This window comes from Nansenia antarctica (assembly GCF_963989245.1).
Source record: "Nansenia antarctica genome assembly, chromosome: 3".
NCBI lineage: Eukaryota > Metazoa > Chordata > Actinopteri > Argentiniformes > Microstomatidae > Nansenia > Nansenia antarctica.
The window spans coordinates 42,027,367-42,048,553 of record NC_137688.1 but is presented as its reverse complement, the minus strand read 5'-3'; the positions used below and the strand labels follow the sequence as shown (position 1 = coordinate 42,048,553).

The following is a 21,187-nucleotide window of genomic DNA, read 5'->3' as shown; positions in this document are numbered from 1 at the left end:
GTTGTAACTGTAAGACTATAAATGTATCTACTCTTTATTACATAATTGCCTCTGCATTAGATTATTATTGGTTTTAGTAATAACTTAAATAATAACTAGCTCTGAAAGCAGAAGTCTATGAAAAATAATGGCAAGCAGACATTCAAGTGTACAACTACTGTACAATCTATTTTAAAAATGAGTTCGGTAACAAAAACAAATGCTTGTGCATTTCGATATATATGCATGTACGTAGACACAAAAATACTGTATGTGGGCAGACACACTCACATTTCTCTGTTATTATAACATAAATCTTTTAAGAGATTAAGAAACCCTCATCATTACTAATGAGGAATGGCTTTGATTAGTAAACATGTGGCTGCATGAACACACACTGTGGGAACCCGCTCACTTGACCAGGGGAAATTGTACACACAGAGCTAGAGAGACGAGGAGGCAGTGATCATCTTTAGGCGCTTCGCCATATTTATTCCTAACAGGAAGGTCTGTCGGGGGCACTGCCCACTCAAAAGGACGGCGTAGCTGTAACAGAAGATCACATTCCGCACTTTAGGAAAACTTAGATCTCAGGGAAAAGGTTACTTAATGGGGGAAGGCGATGTCTCACTCTATATACAAGTATATCATTCAGGGTCAAAAGGTCAAAAAAGGATAACAGGGGTCTCTCTACTGGAGGGACTGGAAGTCGGTAGCTGGACTCTGTACATTCAGTACCGGGGGTGGGGCTCCATCGTACTCGGGCTTCTCCGGAGGGCACTCCTGTGCCTCTCCGGCTATTCTGTAGTATGCTCGTCACTCGAGCTCTCGTTCTGGGGTTCTCCCCTCAGGTCATCTCGGTCTGGTCACACAAAGACACGTTACTATAAACTTTCACATATAATGTTGGTTACCGCAGAGCGGTCCTCACCCGTCCGGCGTTGTGCCGTTGTACTGGCCATGCGCGCCGATGAGTGCTCGGCAGGTCTCTTTATCCCAGTCTCCTCTCTGCTGGCACAGCTGTGCGAGCAGGTAGTAGCAACTATCAATTATCCTGCCTAGGGGCGTGGGGCGCTGTTCATCGTACTTTACCCCCGGCTTAGGGGTGCTGGTGAGCGGGTAGCCACAACACACACACACACACACACACACACACACACACACACACAGAGTACATATACAAAAGTAGTATACATAATAAAGTAAAAAATAAAAATAAGGGTTGTTTCAGTTCATAACTATACTGATCAGGTTCTGGTTGAGGTTACTCAGACATGATGTGGATGAAGTGGAATGTGAGTGATGCTGCCTGGCCCTGTACACCAAGTAGATCTCTCCTCATCCTGAGACACCATTCACACACCATCGTAATCCATGGATCAATCCCTGCACATAATAACAAAATGCAAGCACAACCATTAGAATGCACGTATATTACAAGGTAGCTATTCTTTTTTTATTATTGAAAAAACAAAATACAAACAAACAAAGTCATCATGGGCGATAGTCATCTTGTCGGATCAAGATACATTTTCAACAACAAACATCTTGATATACAATATCCCACTTTTCTCATACACAATCAATCTTTTCCAATAAACATTCCATTTCTCTAATTGGAGTTTTAAAATAGAGGTGAGTCTTTCCATACAGTGTATTTCTTGTATGATCCCTAGTATATAGCCATTGTCCCCCTGTTGGACATTTTGGTACACTTCATATTCTTTTTCTTTAGATTTTTTCGTTGACGGGTGTTTCGTCGATGCGGGCACCTGATTGATGGAAGGTAGCTCGACGTTCATCGCAAAAGTGTAGCCCCCTCTAGTGTGGCCCAGGCTGGGAAATGTAGTTTATGGACACCGTACTTCTGTAAAGCGGCATGGAATTCTATTATAAGCAAATTCGATTCTTTACAAGCTCTCGCGGGCCACATAAAATGAGGTGGCGGGCTGCGTTCGGCCCGTGGGCCTTGAGTTTGACACGTGTCATAGATGACACAGCACTCTCTCTGTCTCCCTGCAGCTCTGAGGTGCTCTTCCGCATCTGTAAGAAGCTGATTGGCCACCAGATGGTCAACAGTACAGAGGTGCTCAAATGGCTGAGGGAGATCCTCATCTGCAGGAACCACTTCCTCCTCAGAAACAAGGTGAGGATGGGCTTCATCAATCCACTTAGCTCGCTGCTCACGTTTGGCTCCCGAACGCACCCTCCTGTTCTGGTCCAGGACCCAGGCTGATGTATTGTTGAGTCCCAGGTTACACAGATTGTCTTGTAGCCAATCTACAGGACTGTCCCCCCACCTCTCTCCCTTCTTGTAGGAGTGTGCCACCCTGGGCAGTGGTATCCATGTCTGCAGACAGGCCCAGACCAAGCTGGAGGTCTGTCTCTATATGTTCTTGTGGAGTCCTGACGCCGAGGCCGTGCTGGTGGCCATGTCCTGCTTCCGACACCTCTGTGAGGAGGCTGACATCCGCTGTGCTGCCGACGAGGTGCCCGTCCAGACCATCCTGCCCAATTTTGCCACCTTCAGCGAGTTCGCCTCCGTCAGCAACATGATGGCCACAGGTCAGCTAAGCTCATGTGTTCCACTATGGTATCATATGATTTGTGTCTGTCAGGCTTAGAGCATCAATAAGCTTTTTGTCTGAGAGACAACAGTACTGACCTGTGTGTTTGTTTGTCTGTCAGGCCGCTCCACGCTACAGAAGAGAGTGATGGCTCTGCTGAGGAGGATCGAGCACCCCACACCAGGAAACACGGAGGTAAGACCTCGTAGGCTGATAACTAGATTTTATAGAAAAACGTACAGTTCTGTTTTGTTACTATGTATTTCTTTATTCCATATGTTTGAGGGCTAAGTCTGTATTGATTATACACACCCCAGGCTTGGGAGGACACACATACAAAATGGGAGCAGGCCACCAAACAGATTCTCAGCTACCCCAAACACAAGGGGGAGGATGGTCAGGTAAGATGCTCTATCTCTAGTCATACAGTAGCAGTGCCTTCGGTCAACATGTCGCTACCCTTGATGATGCCGTTGTACAGTCCTTGCTGTGGTGGGGTCACTCTACGGCACAAACACAATGGCTGCGTTCGTAAATTCGCTCTGGAATCTGATCAGCACTCATGGAAAGCCAATCAAATTACTTGGTCCCTTTATGACGTTGAACCCAGTGTGTGCTCCGGCGCTCTCAGAGCGAATTTACGAACACAGCCATAGTCCTCACCAACCCTGGTCCTGGAAAGTTACAGGTTGTTCAGGCTTTTACACACGTCGTTTACACTCAGCTGTTCATAAAGACCTTGTTAAGTTGAGTCAGGTGTGTTAGTGCCCTGTAACTCTCCAGGACCAGAGTTGCCCTTGAGCAAGGCACTTAATCCCTAATTGCTCCAGGGTCGCCGAGTATGGCTGACCCTGTGCCTAGAGCAAAAATACCAAATTCCAACAATTGACTGACAAATTGATTGCATGGCAATAAATCACAAAAAAAATGTCTTGCCGTCTCCCTCTCACTCCCTGCAGGAGTGGATCAACATGACAGGCTTCCTGTGTGCGCTTGGTGGAGTGTGTCTCCAGCCGCGCAGCACCCCCGGCCCTGCTACCTATAGTCCCCCTATGGGTCCCATGAGCGAGAGGAAAGGCTCCATGATCTCCATGGGTTCATGCGAGGTCTTTAACGCTTCAGCTGCAGCCTCCTCTTCCTCTTCCTCCTCCACGGAGACCCCCCTGGGCCTTTTCCTGGACCGGCTACTTGCGCTGTTGGTGTGCGGTCACGAGAGGGTGGGCCTGCACGTGCGCACCAACGTCAAAGACCTCCTGGGGCTGGAGCTCAGCCCTGCGCTCTACCCCATGCTCTTCAACAAGCTGAGGAACAGCATAGGCCGATTTTTTGACACACAGGGCCCGGTGAGTGTAGCCACCAGGGGGCGCACATGGTTCACTGGTGTGAGTTACCATAGAGTGGATACAACTCATGGTTAACAGCCAAGTTAGGTTTAGCTCTGTTATGAGGACTTTTGACAGGCTTTTTAGGGTGGATTCACATCTAGCTAGTTGGTCCGTATCAGGGAGCGTTTCGCCCCTAATTCGGTTTGTTTGGGCATATGTGAACACAGCAATTGCACTCTGATCCGGAGCAAATCAACTGGGCCGAGTCCGCCTAGACAAGGTGGTCTCGGTCTGATTGCAATTGCTCCACAGAGCGATTTGTTTGCAGTGAGAACGCACGGTACCCACAAACCCAATACAACTCAATTGCTGTACCCTGCACTGTAAAAACTTCAACACACAATCAACATTTCATTGTCAAAAACACAATATAATAATAATAATAAAATAAAACACTGAAAATAAATGACGGGTCAAACATAAGACGTAGATTTATTCCCAATGATTATTTCAGTCATGGACATGATCGAACAAATTCATACAAGTTGTCACATGACCAACTTACACAACTTACGTTATATCTGACTCCAAAAGACATTTCATGCTTAATAATGATTGACAATGCTTTGCTCATCCCTGTGTGACAATTATATCGGATCCTAGATTCCATTAAGAATACACAAAATGCTATTTCACTATGCCCTTGCGTTAATATAAATCTGCTTGCGAGGGGTTTATGCTCATGCCAATAGCTGTATAATCCGTCTCATTAACAATGCATGTGAACATTAGACATTGATGGTAAACACTGTGATAACCTTGTCACGATTATGTCGTTTTGTCAGAAAATGAGAATAGTAATTCTGACCAATCACAAAACTTTTAGTAAGCGCGTGGTATTGAGGGCGTATTCAGAACCACAGCAGACCTGAAGATCGTTTGCTCTGTTAAGATTGCAGTGCGAACACAAATCGAACCAGTGCGAACCACAAATCCAAGTGCAACATTGTAACATATTATTAATCAAACCAGTCTGAAGCGGACCGAATTATAGGTGTGATTAGTCATTTAGTCTTGGTCTTTGGACGATTGGTTTTGGTCACATTATCATTTTTGTCCTTCTTGGTTTTGATCTAGTTTTGGTTGACGAAGGCTGAAGGCATTTTAGCGTGATTTTGGTCTAAAGCATTTTAACCAAGCTTTGTGGACTGAAACTGCACTGGAATGTTTTCAGTTTTGGTCAACTGGAACTGGACTGGAACTAAGAAGGATGGAGGTGACTGGGTGTGACTAGAACTGGTGTGCATCTTCGTCTAGGTGACTAAAAAGCCTGCCAAAATTAACACTGTTATTGTCCATTGTCCTCGAAGAGTGGTTGACATTCTCTTCTTAAACCTCAGGATCTGAGGTCTTATTTGGTCCATCAGCTTACGTTTGTTAATACGAAGCCTTGATGAATCACCCTCACTAACCCTAGCACTCCACATAGAAGTTGGAGAATTTTAATTGTTACCCTTGGTCCATGATGAAATGATCAATTAATTAGATGAATGTATGTTTTTTTATTTTATTTTGTGTGTGATATGATTTCTCTGTGGCCTTGCAGGTCCCCATCAATGACACTAACACCCAGTTTGTGGAACAGACCATTGCCATTATGAAGAACCTGCTAGACAGCCAAACAGAGGACAGCTCAGAACACCTGGGTGAAGCAAGCATAGAGACCATGATGCTCAACCTGGTCAGGTGAACACACACACACACACACACGCACACACGCACACACACACAAACGCACAGTCGAAGACCATGATGGATCTCACACACAGAAGGGATCATCTTCTGATCCTTCCTCTTTCTTGGCCCCTCCCCACACAGGTACGTGCGTGTCCTTGGCAACATGGTGCATGCCATCCAGATCAAGACCAAGCTGTGCCAGCTGGTGGAGGTGATGATGGAGCGACGGGACGACCTCTCCTTCTGCCAGGAGATGAAGTTCAGGTGAGGCGCCTGTCAGCGGACTGGAAGACTGGATCATTCTGCTCGAGCAGTGAACTATCAGCACCAGACTGATTAGCTGTGTTAACGCTGGAATCAGTGTTATCTCAGACTAGTTAACTATGACTTGAAAGAAACTCCTCACTCAACCTGCTTTGTTGAGATTGTCAGGCCAGGTGGTCATTTCTGGCTCACTCTCACTGGCAGCATTACTGTGTCTCCTCTCCAGGAACAAGATGGTGGAGTACCTGACAGACTGGGTAATGGGAACCTCCAACCAAGCAGCAGATGATGACATCAAGTGCCTCACCCGGTATGGCCCAGTACACTGCCCTCATGTTAACTAGCCCAACAATTCCATGTTAACGGTAGAACTTTACCTTACTGCTCGGTATAAGTGGGTAATAACTATGGTAATTACCAGTAACAAAAAAGACAATTACCCTTTTTCCACATTATTATTTAGCATGAACGACACTTGTTTTTGCATTATTTTTGCACCGTCTCCATATTTTTCGAGAGTCATTGAAACCAATGAACACCATACAAATAAAATGTATGATACAAAACAGTGTAACAACAATACAGAAACAAGCGTCTTTCATGCAAAGTAATTGTGTAATCTACAGTTTGCTTTACCTTGTAATAACAATGTAATTGCCATGCTCTACCAACTGAGCCACAGAGGACCACAAAACGGGTTGTTACCGGTAGTGTAATTATCATGGTTATTACCTTGTTGTTACCCACTTATTCCGAACTGTAATGTAATGTACTGTACAGTACAGTGCTACCATTTTAACTGTCATATTGACAGCTAATGCAATACAGAGTGTGTGTGTGTGTGTGTGTGTGTGTGTGTTTGTTTGTTTGTTTGTTTGTTTGTTTGTTTGTTTGTTTTACAGGGACCTGGACCAAGCCAGTATGGAGGCAGTGGTGTCCCTGCTGGCAGGGCTGCCTCTTCAGCCAGAGGAGGGAGATGGAGTGGAGCTGATGGAGGCCAAGTCTCAGCTCTTCCTCAAGTAAGACAACCCCCACTCAACTCTCCTCCTACTCTACTGGTCCTTGGGTTTCTCCTTTCTTTACGTTTGTGTCAATTTACACCGGGTGTTACAAATGAATGTAAAAATCAATATCAATCCATTGAAAGGCAAGACCCTGAATCAGTATATATATATCTGCCTTGTCTGCATTGAATCGGTTGTCTCAATGAATGGACCATAAAGATTTCTACTCCATTCCGTTTCACTCCCCTGTCCTCAGGTACTTTACCTTGTTCATGAACCTGTTGAACGACTGCAGCGAAGCAGAGGATGAGGGGCAGGTAGTGGTGGGGAGGAAGAGGGGCATGTCCCGGCGCCTGGCGTCTCTGCGCCACTGCACTGTCCTCGCCATGTCCAACCTTCTCAATGCCAATGTAGACAGCGGCCTCATGCACTCCATCGGTCAGTTACTTTGAAAATAAAATGTTATCTATGTTGAAAGATATTTTGTTGTAAGTTGCTTTGGATAAAGGCGTCTGCTAAATGCCAAAACTGAAAATGAAATGAAAAGATGTATCCGGAAAGATGTAACTTATGCTTACTTATGGTATACACATCTGCTTTGTGTCCTGATGCTAGGACAGTCTTCTGAGGCATAAGAACAAGTACAATCCTTAAGTGTTTATGCCCCCAGAAGTGAAGTGAAAGGAGTTTGTTGTGAATGGGACGGTCTTACAGTATTTGTTATAGACAGTAGAGAGGGGATAGTGAAACCTTACTGCCCTGGACCGTGTCAACTCCCTCCATCTCTCTCTAGGTCTGGGCTACCATAAGGATCTGCAGACACGGGCCACCTTCATGGAGGTGCTGACTAAGATCCTGCAGCAGGGGACAGAGTTTGACACACTAGCTGAGACCGTCCTGGCCGACCGCTTCGAGAGACTGGTGGAGCTGGTCACCATGATGGGAGACCAGGGAGAGCTGCCCATCGCCATGGCACTGGCCAATGTGGTGCCGGGATCACAGTGGGTGTGTATGCCCTCTGGTTTCAACTGGCTGGTCAAATGACCTAGGCCATGTCAGAGGTTACCTGTATCATATGCCTCGGCAGCGTTCTTGCAAAGTTATGTTTAAACAATGTCACAATATATGACATTTTTCAGGGCAATTAATCGTGAGTGTGTGTGTGTGTCTCTGTGTCTGTGTCTTTATGTGTACTGTATGTGTCTCCTCTCTAGGACGAGTTGGCCCGTGTGTTGGTTACTCTTTTCGACTCTCGCCACCTGCTTTATCAGCTGCTGTGGAACATGTTCTCCAAGGAAGTGGAGCTGGCCGACTCCATGCAGACCTTATTCAGAGGCAACAGCCTGGCCAGCAAAATAATGACCTTTTGTTTCAAGGTAAAACCACAGCAGACACGCACAAACCACACAGTTCCCCATCTGCCTGCTCTTTGAATGTGTCACACAAAGCGTATGTTTCGACTGGCCATTCTATTTTAAGGAAATGGAAATCACTTGCAAATATGAACTTCCCTGTTCCCTGAAAAGAGACTGAGCATGCACGCTTTTGGTTCTCATCAAAAATCATGATTAGTGTTTAGTTGTTTCGGGCAGTGTAATAACTGTACCCTGTTTCAGGTTTACGGGGCAACTTACCTTCAGAAGCTTCTAGAGCCCCTGCTGCGAGGCATTATCGCCACCCCAGAGTGGCAACACATCAGCTTTGAGGTGGACCCTACCAGGTAGGCCCACCCGGAACCTTTTACCTCAACCCTCTACCCTCTACCCTCTACCCTCAACCCTCTACCCTCGGGTTGTACATTTCTAATCTGAAAGGTGAAAACCAAGGTAGTGGGTTGCCACAGTGAACGCTTCCTTCTCTCTCCCTCCGTCTGTAGACTAGAACAGTCTGAGAACCTTGAGGAGAACCAGAGGAACCTGCTGCAGATCACAGACCGGTTCTTCCTGGCCATCATCAACTCCTCCAGCGAGTTTCCCCCTCAGCTACGGAGTGTGTGTCACTGCCTCTACCAGGTATGTATGGAGAGTATAGTACCACCCCCCCACCAACCCCGCTGACCTCACGCTGCGCACTCACCCCCCCACCTCCATTGCCTGTGTGCGTGCACATGTGTGTGTGTGTGTGTGTGTGTGTGTGTGTGTGTTTGGATGTGCGTACTGCTGCTATCCCCTCACTTTTCCAAGCCACAGGCTTCCCACGCCTAAGATTGCTAGAGGTCGTAGGAGAGGAGTCTGAATGCCACTACACTCACTGCTTTCACTGGCTCTACTGCACACATACACACATACACACACACACACACACACACACACACACACACACACACAGTCACAAGTGGAAACACACACAAGCGAAGACGCACACTCATAATCATAGGAGATAAAACAGTGGTATCCATTTAATAGAGGTGTCCAAGGACATCCTCAGTGGTCTTTGGGGGTGATGCAGCTGAAATACCTGGTTACAGGAGAACACAGTTACCTAGTGTGTCCCTAACTGCCTCCCCCCGACACACACACACACACACACACACACACACACACACAGTCTCCATGAGGCACACTTCTTCCATCAAAGCACACCTTTGTGCCCATCTAGGCTGTAACCAACACACACACACTCACACTCACACACACACACACACACACACACACAAACACACACACCTTCCTGCTGTTTCCATAGGCATGTCTGAGCAGACCCTGTCCTGCATTGCCCTGCTCCCTGTTTCCAGCGTTCCAACGTACAGTACACACACACACACACACACACACACACACACACACACACACAAACAAACACACTATGTTAAACCTAACCAGAGGTACTCCTTTGTCAATAACCTAGTGATGAGAGTGATTTGAAACCACTAACATTTTTGTGTGAGATCAGTTCAGTGTCCATACAGCAATCAAAGACAAGACAAACCAAAAGGTTGAATATTACACAATTTGACCCTCCCTCTTCTCTATATACAGTTTACAGAGCCTCTCACACATCCTTCATAATTTAACACAAGAACTCACACACACACACCCACAACACTAAAGGGCAGCCAGGTGCAGTTGCTTGTGTGAGTCTGATTGTGTGCGTGTGCGTGTCTTTGCCATGCTATGCAGTGATGGGTCTATGTTGGCGGATGCTCTTGTGTAGCGTGTGTGTGTGTGTGTGTGTGTGTGTGTGTGTGTGTGTGTGTGTGTGTGTGTGTGTGTGCGCGTGCGCGTGTGCGTGTGCGACCGGTGCTGTGACCATGTTTGTGCTCATCTCTGTTCTGTAGGCTACTTGCCACTCTCTACTGAATAAAGCCACAGTTAAAGAGAAAAAGGAAAACAAAAAATCAGTAAGTTCAGAGAACCTTTTCCTCAGCCACTTTTCCCCAAAGCAAAAAAAGACTTCTTTTTTTTGTGTATTTTAAAATGTGTTCATTATTTTTATGATTTTCATTTGCTGCTGATTTGTTACTGTGGAAACTTTATTTCACATCCAAGTCTGTGTACAACCTTTTCTTGAGATCATTGTACTAATATTGACGCAAAGTTCCATTTTCAATTAACAAAAACCAGTGGCATTTTGTTGTGGTCTTTCATGTCATGGATTGGGATTTGGGGATTTTGTTTTTTTGTTTTTTGTTTTGTGACTGGGATGAAGACAAGGGACCAGGAATTGGAGCTCCAGAGAGTCAATAGGTCTGAGTTGTATCTCAGTTCTCTTCCATGGCTCCCTTCCCTAGTGGCCTAGTACTAGTACCTAGTACTACTACTACTACTACTACTACTACTACTACTACTACTACTACTACTACTACTACTACTAGGTGAAAGGACTGGATAGAATCCATCCCACCATTTTGCTGTCACCTCTCATGCCAAAGAACATGAGGAAACATGATAGTTGAGACTATTGAGACACAACCCTGGAATGTAGGTTGTTAGACTGTTGGTAGAGAAGCTTTTTTAAACAGTCTTCTTGCGGTGGGCAGGAGTGACCAGTAGGTTGCTTACTCAACAAAGCAGGACAGTTTACTAAGACACACTTCACTAAGGTGCTTCTACTATACTGCGGTGCTACAGTACATAAGCCTTTATGTATGAAGGGAGAATGTGGAAAGCCGTTTAAATGTTTTGTTCAGAGGCGTTGCATAGAGGACTAGTCTGGATTGTATTGTTTGCTTTCTATACTTGTCACAGGTGGCCATTGCTTGAGAGAAGTGGTTATCTTAAAGTGTGTAGCTTGCTCTATCTCTCGCTATTACCTTGCAGCATACAGAATATACACAGACTGCAGTCATTGTGGTCGTTGTACCAGGGACTCTTCCTAGTACCCCATTGATATTGGCTGAGTTTACAGGGGTGCAAACATGTCACCTTTCTGCTAAATTAGCCATTTTTACTTCAAAATAGGTCATCCATGCAAGAAATCAAGATACAAGAAGATAACACTAAAGAAAAATGGGAAAACGAATTAGCAATACCAATTACGGATGACGATTGGAAAGAAGCATGCAAAAGAATATTTAAGACAACACAATCAAAATTCTGGAAAGAATTTGCTTGGAAAATAAATATGAAGATCTTCCTAACACCGAAAATGTTGTCAAAATATAGGCCAACAGGCAATGCAGAATGCTGGAGGAAATGTACGGAACGAGAAGCCAATCACACACACATTTTCTATACATGCCCTAAATTGAAAAGGTTTTGGGAGGCAGTTCAAGTAAAAATAAAAAATACATTTACCTTACAAAATCCTATACATCCAGTCAATATTATACTCGGTCTTATTCCATTAGATATATACAGATAGGGAGATAAATATTTGTACACCATACTACGTATCGCGGCTTTAAAGCAAATCACACGTAAATGGTTGGACTTAAACCCACCATCTGTTAATAATTGGAAAAAAACTGTTGAAGAGATAAAATAAATGGAAAGAATTACTTGCAAAGTGGGAGGCCGTGAAGAGCAATTCATTATGAACTGGAGTAAATGGACCGAATGAATGAGTAGGAAGGAAGCCCCCCCCCCCCTCCCCGATCCCACCCCTCCCACCCCCTCCCTTTGTCTCTTACTTTTCTATGTCTATCCCTATCATTTCTCTCTTCTTTTTTTTTCTTTTCTCCTTAGTCTCTATTCTTTATTTTCTTTATTTCTTGTTCTCTTTATAAAAAATAAAAAAACAAACAAAAATGATGCAGGATGAACTTAAACAAGTGAAGAAAACTTGTAAAGTGTGTGAAATGAACTTGTGAAATGTAATGTAAAGTCCTGCAATAAAGTATAAAAAAAAAAAATAGGTCATCCACGCGAATCATGTAGATCTGCCCAAAAAAAGATTGTGGGGGGGGGTGGTGGTCTACGTCTCATCCAAGTCAAATGATGACTGTTCTTCTAACTAATCTTCCTGTCTGCTAAACTCCGCTGCTGTTGAAATAACTTTTAGCTTCATGCAGCTAGGTACAATTCTAGACAATTTGGAGGACAGTCACAGTAAGCAACCTGTTTTCAACATAATTATGCGGGTGTTAAGGTTAGGACCGCCGCTGAGACCACCATTAGTGATAGCGCTATCCATCTACCACCGCTAGTGCTAGCGATATCCATTTAGCACCGTTAGTACTAGCGCTATCCACCCCCCCTCCCCTTTGTCTTAGTGCAAAAAGAAAAAAGTGCCACCTTTTTGGGCCATCAACAGTTTGCCCCCCTGTGTGTAACACTGAGATGGTAGCCTACCGTTGGAGGCTGTAGAGGCGCGATGGTCTTAGTGCTGCTAATGTTTCTGTAAACTCACCCCTTTTCTTATCAATTACATAATATGGACTTGTCACCATATTATTGACAGAGGGAAACTAGAATAGTAACCCCAGTATTCCAAGGCATATTCACTTGTGTCCAACAGACACTGTGACCCTGGAGGCCTGGATTTGAATATTTGGATGACCCCCTGGGTTTCACAGAAGATTCAGTCATGGTTCAACTTGAGTTAGGCCATACCTTAGTTTGAAGTTCACATGAATCAGTTTCAAACATGAATCAGCTTGAAACTGAATCACTTAAATCATGTTGTCGTTCAATCTTATGTGTTATTGTTTTGGATGAAACCTATGATTGACTCCTGTGAAATACAGCATGTAATAAAAGGGTATTGGTTTGTCTCAGCCTATTTTACTTTTGGCGCTTCTCCACTACCGTCCCGTCCCGTACCAGAACCCGTGCGCCCGCTTTGTTTTGCTTTCTCCACTGCCAACTGGCCCGTACCGGGCTGTAGTTCCCATACTGATTTTAGCTTGTGAGAGTTTCCTGCAGAACATCAAAGTGGATGTACAGGAAGGCTTTTCTCTGTAGAATACTATTTCAGCTCAATTAAAGTCTATGTAACATCAACCTAATGGGAAAGTAATTTGAGTTCCAAAGCAGAACAGCAAGAATTTAAAAAAATTTGTATACAGAGAAATATTTCGATTAATTCATTGATCATGTCGGAAAAGTTGTACTGGATTTTGATTTGGATTTTTTTCTATACAAATGCCATCGCATCAATAATTTTGAAGTGTGTGGAATGTTTGACAGTCAGTGTGGGTGTGTGTTCACGCATGTGGGTGTCTATTTTGTGGACTATGGTTACATAAGGTATTGCGTGTGCGTGTGTGCGTGTGCGTGTGCGTGTGCGTGTGTGTGTGTGTGTGTGTGTGTGTGAGTGAGTGCGTGTGTGTGCATGCCTGCTTTGCTGCTTTACTCCACGAGTCATGGCTCCACACAAGTCACTGTATTGGCACCCTAGTCGCTGTGTTACGTTGGTCAAACTTCATGTCATCATTTTCCACCCCTTTTTACTTTAGTCATTGTGCTCAACAGAAAAAGATGACAAACTCTTCTCTCTTGCTGTCACTTTTTAAAAGGCTTCTCTCCTTTCTCTGCTCTGTCTTTCTCTCACTTTCTCTTTTGCACTTTCTCTTTTTCCTCTTGGCTCCTGTTCATTATTTCTCTCTCTTGCTCTTTATTTCTCTCACGTATTGCTCTGGCTGTGTGGCTGGCTTGAGAAGGATGGTGAGGATTCTTCTCTGCTCTCATATGTTGTCAATTGAATTCTAACAACCTGCTGACATCATCTTTCTTTGTTTCTTCCCTACATGTCTGGACCTCCTTTTGTTCTGTCCCTTTTCCCCACTCTCATATCTCTCCTGGCCTTTCTATCCTTCCTTCATATATTCCTTCTGTCTTTCTATCCTTTTCCCTCTGTCACCCCTGTCCCTTCCCCCCCCCGTCTAGGTGGTCAGCCAGCGTTTCCCCCAGAACAGCATTGGTGCGGTGGGTAGTGCCATGTTCCTGCGCTTCATCAACCCTGCCATCGTCTCCCCCTATGAGGCGGGCATTCTGGACAAGAAACCCCCATCCAGGATAGAGCGAGGCCTCAAACTCATGTCCAAGGTATGGTGGCGGGGAGGGCAGGGTATAGTGGAGTGGACAGCGGGTTGTAGATGGTACTGTCCCAGGCTTATCTAGGCCACCATTCCCCCACTAGCTCATGTCCAAGGTATGGTGCAGGGGCGTGCGGTGAATGAACCCACCCTTACAGAACTGTTGAGTTGAGAGCTACCTTACTGTACATACTTTCTTTTCTGTTTCCTTTTTGTTGTTTTTTGCCCTATAGATCCTCCAGAGCATTGCCAACCATGTCTTGTTTACTAAAGAGGAGCACATGAGGCCTTTTAACGACTTTGTGAAGAGCAACTTTGACGCAGCCAGGCGGTAAGGCAGGAGGATGTTAATCACTGTTAAGATTTGTAATTGATGGCTTAATTGTCACTGCGTTCAATTCCCCCCCACTTTGAAAGCAAGAGCTGCTTGGTCTCAAAAATGGTTTGAATCTTGGCTTGTCACAAGTTGAGAAGTAGGCCTCTTCGGCCAATTTGCCAATATCAGGGTTTGGAAAATGACCAGATATTTATTTTTTATTCATTTTTTGATACCTGAATATATTTTCCACTCTCAATGATCTCTTATTCATCCTGAAGGTTCTTCTTGGACATTGCATCAGACTCTCCGCCTAGTGACTCCATCAACCATAGTCTGTCCTTCATCAGTGATGGCAATGTGTTGGCCTTACATCGACTACTGTGGAATAACCAGGAGAGGATCGGCCAGTACCTCTCCAGCAACAGGTATACACCTACACTCACACACAAACGCACACATGCACAGAGTTTTGCTTGCCTGTGCATTATGACTTATCACAATAGCCCTGGGTAAAGACTATAATCTGGTATACAGCATGGAGGACATCAGTGCCTAGTGGCCCACAGAAATGCCTGTCATTCAACGGAGGCTGAGCAGCCCACAGAAATGCCTGTTCTAAAAGCGTGTAATGACGATGTTATGAGCATTCATGTCACCTGGTGTGACCTTATGACCACTGACTTACTACTGTCATGATAACTTTCCCACTTGCCTACCTTAATATTGTTTTGCAAAGCAACTGTCAGTCAGTTAGCTATCATTAGTTGTCATCAGCTTAAGTTGTTTGTTTGTAATGTTTGTAATGTTGTAATGTAATGTTTGTCATTTGTTATGAGTAAACAGAAATATGAGATTAAAGTGTGCATATCACAGAGATTTATTATTTTCACATTTACACATTCTTATCTGTTATCTTCTTATCTTATCTTCTTATCTGTCTCTCAACCCAGTCTAAAATAACATGGCTTTCTAGCTCCACAACAGAAGACCTTTATTTTTTTCATGGGATGTTTGCATGCAGTAGGGCTATCTATTAATAATCAGACAGAAACCAAAACCTTACAGTGGCAGCATTATTGTGCACTTATTTAAATGTGACATGGAATCTGACTTTCACTGATGATAGATATGATGTCACTGTACTGACTCCTACAACTGAAAATACAACACTAGTAGAAGTGTGTATCTGAAACTACTGATGGTTGATAATAGTTAGAAACAAAAAACTAAGAATTACCAGACTATGGTTAAAGTGAGTGGCATCACCATGGCGAGATCAAAAGAGCTATCTGAGGCCTTCAGAAAGAACACTGTAGATGAGTATGAGTCTGGGAAGGGATTTAAAAGGATATCCAAACAATTAGATACTTCTGGAACAATGTGCTTTGGACAGATGAATCCAAAGTTGAATTATTTGGGCACAGTAACTGAGGGAATGTTTGGCGCAAACCACAGACAGCATTTGAGCACAAGAACCTCATACCAACTGTGAGGCAGGGGGGTTGAAATGTCATGGTTTGGGGCTGCTTTGCTGCAGCAGGGCCTGGCCAGCTCACCATCATAGAATCCACTATGAATTCTTTATTGTATTAGAGGGTGCTTGAGGAAGATGCGAGACCATCTGTCCAAAAATGTAAGATGAAGCAGATGTGGACCATGCAACATGACAATAACCCAAAACATTTCAGTTAATCCATCAAGGAATGGCTCAAAAGAAAGAAATGGAGAGTTCTGGAATGGCCAAGTCAAACCCCGGATCTTAATCCTATTGAGATACTGTGGGATGATTTTAAACGGGCTGTGCATGCAAGCACCTCAAACATCTGGTAGACAGTTATAGGAAACGTCTAATAGAGGTTATTTCAGCCAAAGGAGGCCATACCAGCTATGAGGGCATAGGGTGTCCTAACGTTTTCCTCAGTAGGAATTGACATCCATGTTAATTTTTCCTTAAATAAATGATAACGTTACATTTTAATAGTTTTTGGATCAATTATGTCACCTTTATCTATAGATATTGTTTGAAAGAAGATAAAATATTGATATGACCATATTTCTTAAAAAATAACTACATATGGAGTGTCCTAGTTTTTTTTCACATGACTAAGCTCTCAGGTGAGATTCCACACTGACTGGCTAGTACATCATACAGTGAATGAGAATCTTTTACAGACTGTCCTGAAATTACTCTTAGCATCCCGCCTTTAGATAAGCTTCATTTTGCAGTTGTCAACTCCCATAGCCTGGAATACCCTTTTGACCCTTCCTTCTCTCTCTCTCTTCTCCCCCTTCCTCTGAAGGGACCACAAGGCGGTAGGCAGACGGCCCTTCGACAAGATGGCCACCCTGCTGGCCTACCTGGGGCCTCCCGAGCACAAGCCTGTGGCAGACACCCACTGGTCCAGCCTCAACCTCACCAGCTCCAAGTTCGAGGAGTTCATGACCAGGTCAGTGTCTGTGTAAGATTTTAACTGGTGCTTTTTAAAAATTGTGTTTAATTATGTTTGAAATGTTGTAAGACTCAAATAATGCTAACAGCAAGTCAGTGTAGGTGAACCAGCGTCTTAAGTCTTCTCATACCCATCCTACTGTATATTCTCCCTTTAGACACCAGGTCCATGAGAAAGATGAGTTCAAAGCTTTGAAGACCCTTAACATTTTCTACCAGGCTGGCACCTCAAAGAATGGCAACCCTGTGTTCTACTATGTGGCTCGCAGGTAAGAGTTTGGTTTCCAATGGTGTCATTTCTTCATCTTGTAAACCCTCCATGTTGGGATTATTATGAGGTTGTTGGTGGACAGAGAGATGAATGGTAACATTTACTTAATTTATGTAAATGCATTTACCATAATGTAGCTACACTCTAATTTGACCCACCACTACCCATTGTCACTGGATGAGATTTGTTTTATGGTTTATCTTGTTGAGTTGATCTCACCATCATACACAGACTGGTACTGCAGTTAGTATACAGGTGGTGACATTCATATCTCTAATCAGGCTCTGTTGACCACATAGAGTTCTAAGCAGAGGTTAGGGCTGCACGATTAATCGATTTTAAATCGAAATCGCGATTTGAAATGATGCGATTAGCTAATCGCAAAGCCTGCGATTTGCCTGCGATTTTTTTTTTTTTTTTTTACTTACCAGGAAGTCACATTGAGATTAAAACCTCTTTTGGAAATTTGATCAGCACTCATGGAATGCCTCTTGTCCAATCAAATTACTTGGTCTCTTTATGACTTTGAACCCGGCGCTCTCAGAGCGAATTTACGAACGCAGGCATAGGTTGTGTCACGACAGTCAGTCCAATTATTATGAGACTTTGGCCTAACGTAACGGAGACAATTAGACACCACATGGCTTACTGGACGTATGATAAACGTTAGTATGTTATAATTGCTACAGGTAAGTGTACAATTTCACTATACTAACTGTACCAGCCAAGTGCATGTCGGTGCTGTTAGTCCAGCCTTAAACTTAGCTTAGCTAACTTGTAGTCTTCGAGACGGTAGCTTAGCTTAGCTACTCATGCTAACCCGGCGTTAAAGTACAGACACAGAGTTGACAGTCTCAGCAACCTGCGGGTTGGTGTTTATATAGTATAGCAGGCTTATGGATACATGGAAGTTAACTGTTCTGTTGTCAAACATGAATGTGTCCTGTATGCATAACCTCATACCATTCGTTCATACCAGCCGGCTTTAAAGACGCAGAGGTTAGCCTAGCCTAGCCTTGGGCTGAAGTATGTCACAGATTCCTAAGTCAAGGTGACGTGTGTCTGTGCTCCATAGTCAGAGACCACCATTCTATCATTCATCAGTTCGACTGTTGACCGAGTCATCTAGATGTGGTCCTTTCAGTTATAGTCACAGTGTATCCCCAAATGATCATTTTAATAGCTGGATCATCTTAGAAAGTAGCCACCTGTCTAGATGAGATGAGGTTATCATATATACAATTCATATCTTTTAAGTTCTCATCCTTGCATTAGAATTAGAGCAGTTAATAGTTTGATGGTATCATGTGGTAATGCTCTCTGAAAATAGGTGATAGACAGATTCATCCAATCACCTGCCAAGTATTTTTTGAAAGTACCTGCCCTTTTCCAAACAGCTTCCAATTAAGCTTTCCTAGATGGTTGTGTGAAACAAACCACCTGAGTCAGGTTAGTAATGCTCCATCACATGTTTTAATCTGAAGCTTGATTTTAAAGCAACCCAACTTTAAAGCAACCCAATGCAAGTTTAGTTCTTTCACTCGTAGCTCGGGCTGTGGGGGTGCTAGAGGAGGGAGCCTCTAAGTCCCCTGAAGACGTACAAACAAACTGCACGTTGATACGACCTTCCTAGCCGGAGATATGGCCACACTTTACAAACACTCCCTTTTTTTTTTTTTTTGCTATTTAAAAAAATAATAATCGCAAATTAATCGCAATCGCGATATCTGTCCAAATAATCGCAATTCGATTTTTTGCCCAAATCGTGCAGCCCTAGCAGAGGTCAACCGAACCAGCGACCTTCCGATTGCTAGCCAGCCTACTAGGCTCCTAGGCTACCGCCGCCCCCTATATCATGTCCAAGAAGTGCAATCTTTCCCTCCTCAATGTTCATAAGCTGTATCTGAATGCTAGTGAACCAAAGCACGTCAATTGACTTAGTTCTGGTTGAACACTTATTCAATGAGCAAGTATAGAAAATAATCTAAATGAAATGACTGAGAGCTGATTCTCTTGAATTTTGAAACAGTTTATTAATTTCAATATTATTTCCATTCTTTAGTATATATTCATTCGTTATTTAAGAGACACAAGAGACACATTCACACCTGAGCATATGCACCAGTGGCAGTTGCGGTCTCAGCCAGACCCCTGGGTGATTTCCATAGAATCTACACAGGTTACACAAATATGCATCAGCTGCCAAGTCCTAGCTGGCACCCGCCTAGTGAGTACTGTATCAGACCTGGCTTAGTATTTATTTTCTAACTCTTCTTGAAGGCATCTGTAGGGGTCTCTCCATGCTCAGTCTATCCCGAGGCGAAGCGCTGGACCACTATGGAGATCAAAGACAGCAGCAGGAGGTTGAGTGGAGTGAAGGGGGACAAATCAGCTGTGCTGTTATAAGCAGTAGTAGTCATTGCTTGAGCAGTAGAAGTCATTGCTTGAGCAGTAGAATTCATTGCTTGAGTTAGCGTCAGAATCATCACTGTTAGGAGCGTCAGAATCATCATCTTCTGGTGAGGATACATGGTGACTTGCTGCTGCTTGATCTGAGAAGAAGCTTGCAGCGTACACACACACACACACACACACACACACACACACACACACACACACGTTTGTGTTCAAACAGGGGTAAAGGCCTTCATTTACTCTTCTTCAACCTTAATGTATACATTCTGTGAGGATTAGCTTGTAAAATTCTAATTGCCTCATTCTCATGTTGGTGTCTGCAATGCTGATCACTGGGCCCTCAGAATAGACCTACACTTTGTATCTGGAAACAGCAGTGCAAAGCATTCAGGTGAAAATGATTAGTAAGCGTTTCTCTTTAGGGGTATAGCCAGCAGCCATAAAACTCAGGGTAATACTACCTACAGGAAGAGCTTGGCTCTTGTTACCACACAGTCTTGGATCAGCCTCTATCTCTATTCTCTTCCTCAGTCCCCATGTTTACTAGGCAGCGTGAAGCCATCCATTTCTCAGGTGTAATCCCTGTGCGCTATATTGCAGGCATGACTTAACAGTCATAATAGTGACAGTTGTTATTATTCGGAATATGCTAATGCTGGTTGAGTTCTCACTGGTACACTGCTTTAGTGTCGTAGCGCCAGGCATTTACTATCTGTATGGCCTCATACATACTTGCAGGCCAACTCTACACAACATAAATGCTAGTTTTAGTCTTGTCTTATCTTTTGCATGTTCTTCATTTGCGTTATTTTCACTCACCTGTTTTTTCGGATGTGTGTGTGTGGTCTGTCGTGAAGCAGCCCTCAACGACTCTGACTCTGCGACTGCCCCTCTTATTGGATTGTGACTATGACATCACACACGACAGGAGGGAGGGGCTTACTTGGACCAGATCTCCTATCCAACCATCCGAGTGGATCATTTGTATTTTATTGTTTAAAAGTCTGACCCACTATCAGTGGGGCAACTCCCACTCTGATGGAAGATGGCACCTACCAGATTGTCAAAGTTTGGTGATTGCGCCACCGGGTGGTAGGGAATGGAACACGTCTCTGCTGACTGCTCAGCTGTAAGGGATTGGAGGAGACTGTGTTGACGTCTAACAGGCCACTGGGGGAGCAGGCCTATTGACTGTGCATTCAGGTACAACAGCCTCCCCAAGCTACATAACATAGCCTTTTAGTTCCAGCTCAGCTGAAAAGGAGGAAGCTTACCCTCGCCGTGCGTGCGTGCGTGCAGAGGGAGAGGGAGAGGGAGAGGGAGAGGGAGGGGGAGGGGGAGGGGACATCCTCTGGTCTCAAATGGTGGAGAAAGAAAAGCTCTACTCTATTCTCGGCATCAATTTCTGGTAGGCCAGAAAGTGTGCTGATTACAGTTGCC

General features: G+C 44.1%; 1 protein-coding gene across 6 annotated transcripts in view; it reads left to right on the top strand.

Moving 5' to 3' along the window:
* nf1a (neurofibromin 1a) overlaps window positions 1–21,187 on the top strand; it is a gene marked incomplete at its 5' end in the record, with an annotated part of 78,789 nt that overhangs the window by 14,405 nt on the left and 43,197 nt on the right. For 5 of the 6 annotated variants that reach the window (XM_080525615.1, XM_080525614.1, XM_080525613.1 and 2 more), the window contains 20 exons: window positions 2,002–2,125; window positions 2,298–2,544; window positions 2,668–2,741; window positions 2,864–2,947; window positions 3,506–3,889; window positions 5,478–5,617; window positions 5,750–5,872; window positions 6,099–6,182; window positions 6,775–6,891; window positions 7,133–7,314; window positions 7,670–7,881; window positions 8,091–8,252; window positions 8,493–8,596; window positions 8,753–8,888; window positions 10,154–10,216; window positions 14,145–14,303; window positions 14,527–14,624; window positions 14,891–15,037; window positions 16,913–17,059; window positions 17,220–17,330. In XM_080525615.1, the coding sequence (XP_080381741.1) occupies window positions 2,002–2,125; window positions 2,298–2,544; window positions 2,668–2,741; window positions 2,864–2,947; window positions 3,506–3,889; window positions 5,478–5,617; window positions 5,750–5,872; window positions 6,099–6,182; window positions 6,775–6,891; window positions 7,133–7,314; window positions 7,670–7,881; window positions 8,091–8,252; window positions 8,493–8,596; window positions 8,753–8,888; window positions 10,154–10,216; window positions 14,145–14,303; window positions 14,527–14,624; window positions 14,891–15,037; window positions 16,913–17,059; window positions 17,220–17,330 (2,898 nt within the window). The remainder of the gene's footprint in view (window positions 1–2,001; window positions 2,126–2,297; window positions 2,545–2,667; window positions 2,742–2,863; window positions 2,948–3,505; window positions 3,890–5,477; window positions 5,618–5,749; window positions 5,873–6,098; window positions 6,183–6,774; window positions 6,892–7,132; window positions 7,315–7,669; window positions 7,882–8,090; window positions 8,253–8,492; window positions 8,597–8,752; window positions 8,889–10,153; window positions 10,217–14,144; window positions 14,304–14,526; window positions 14,625–14,890; window positions 15,038–16,912; window positions 17,060–17,219; window positions 17,331–21,187) is intronic. The other variant, XM_080525617.1, reaches the window with a different exon arrangement.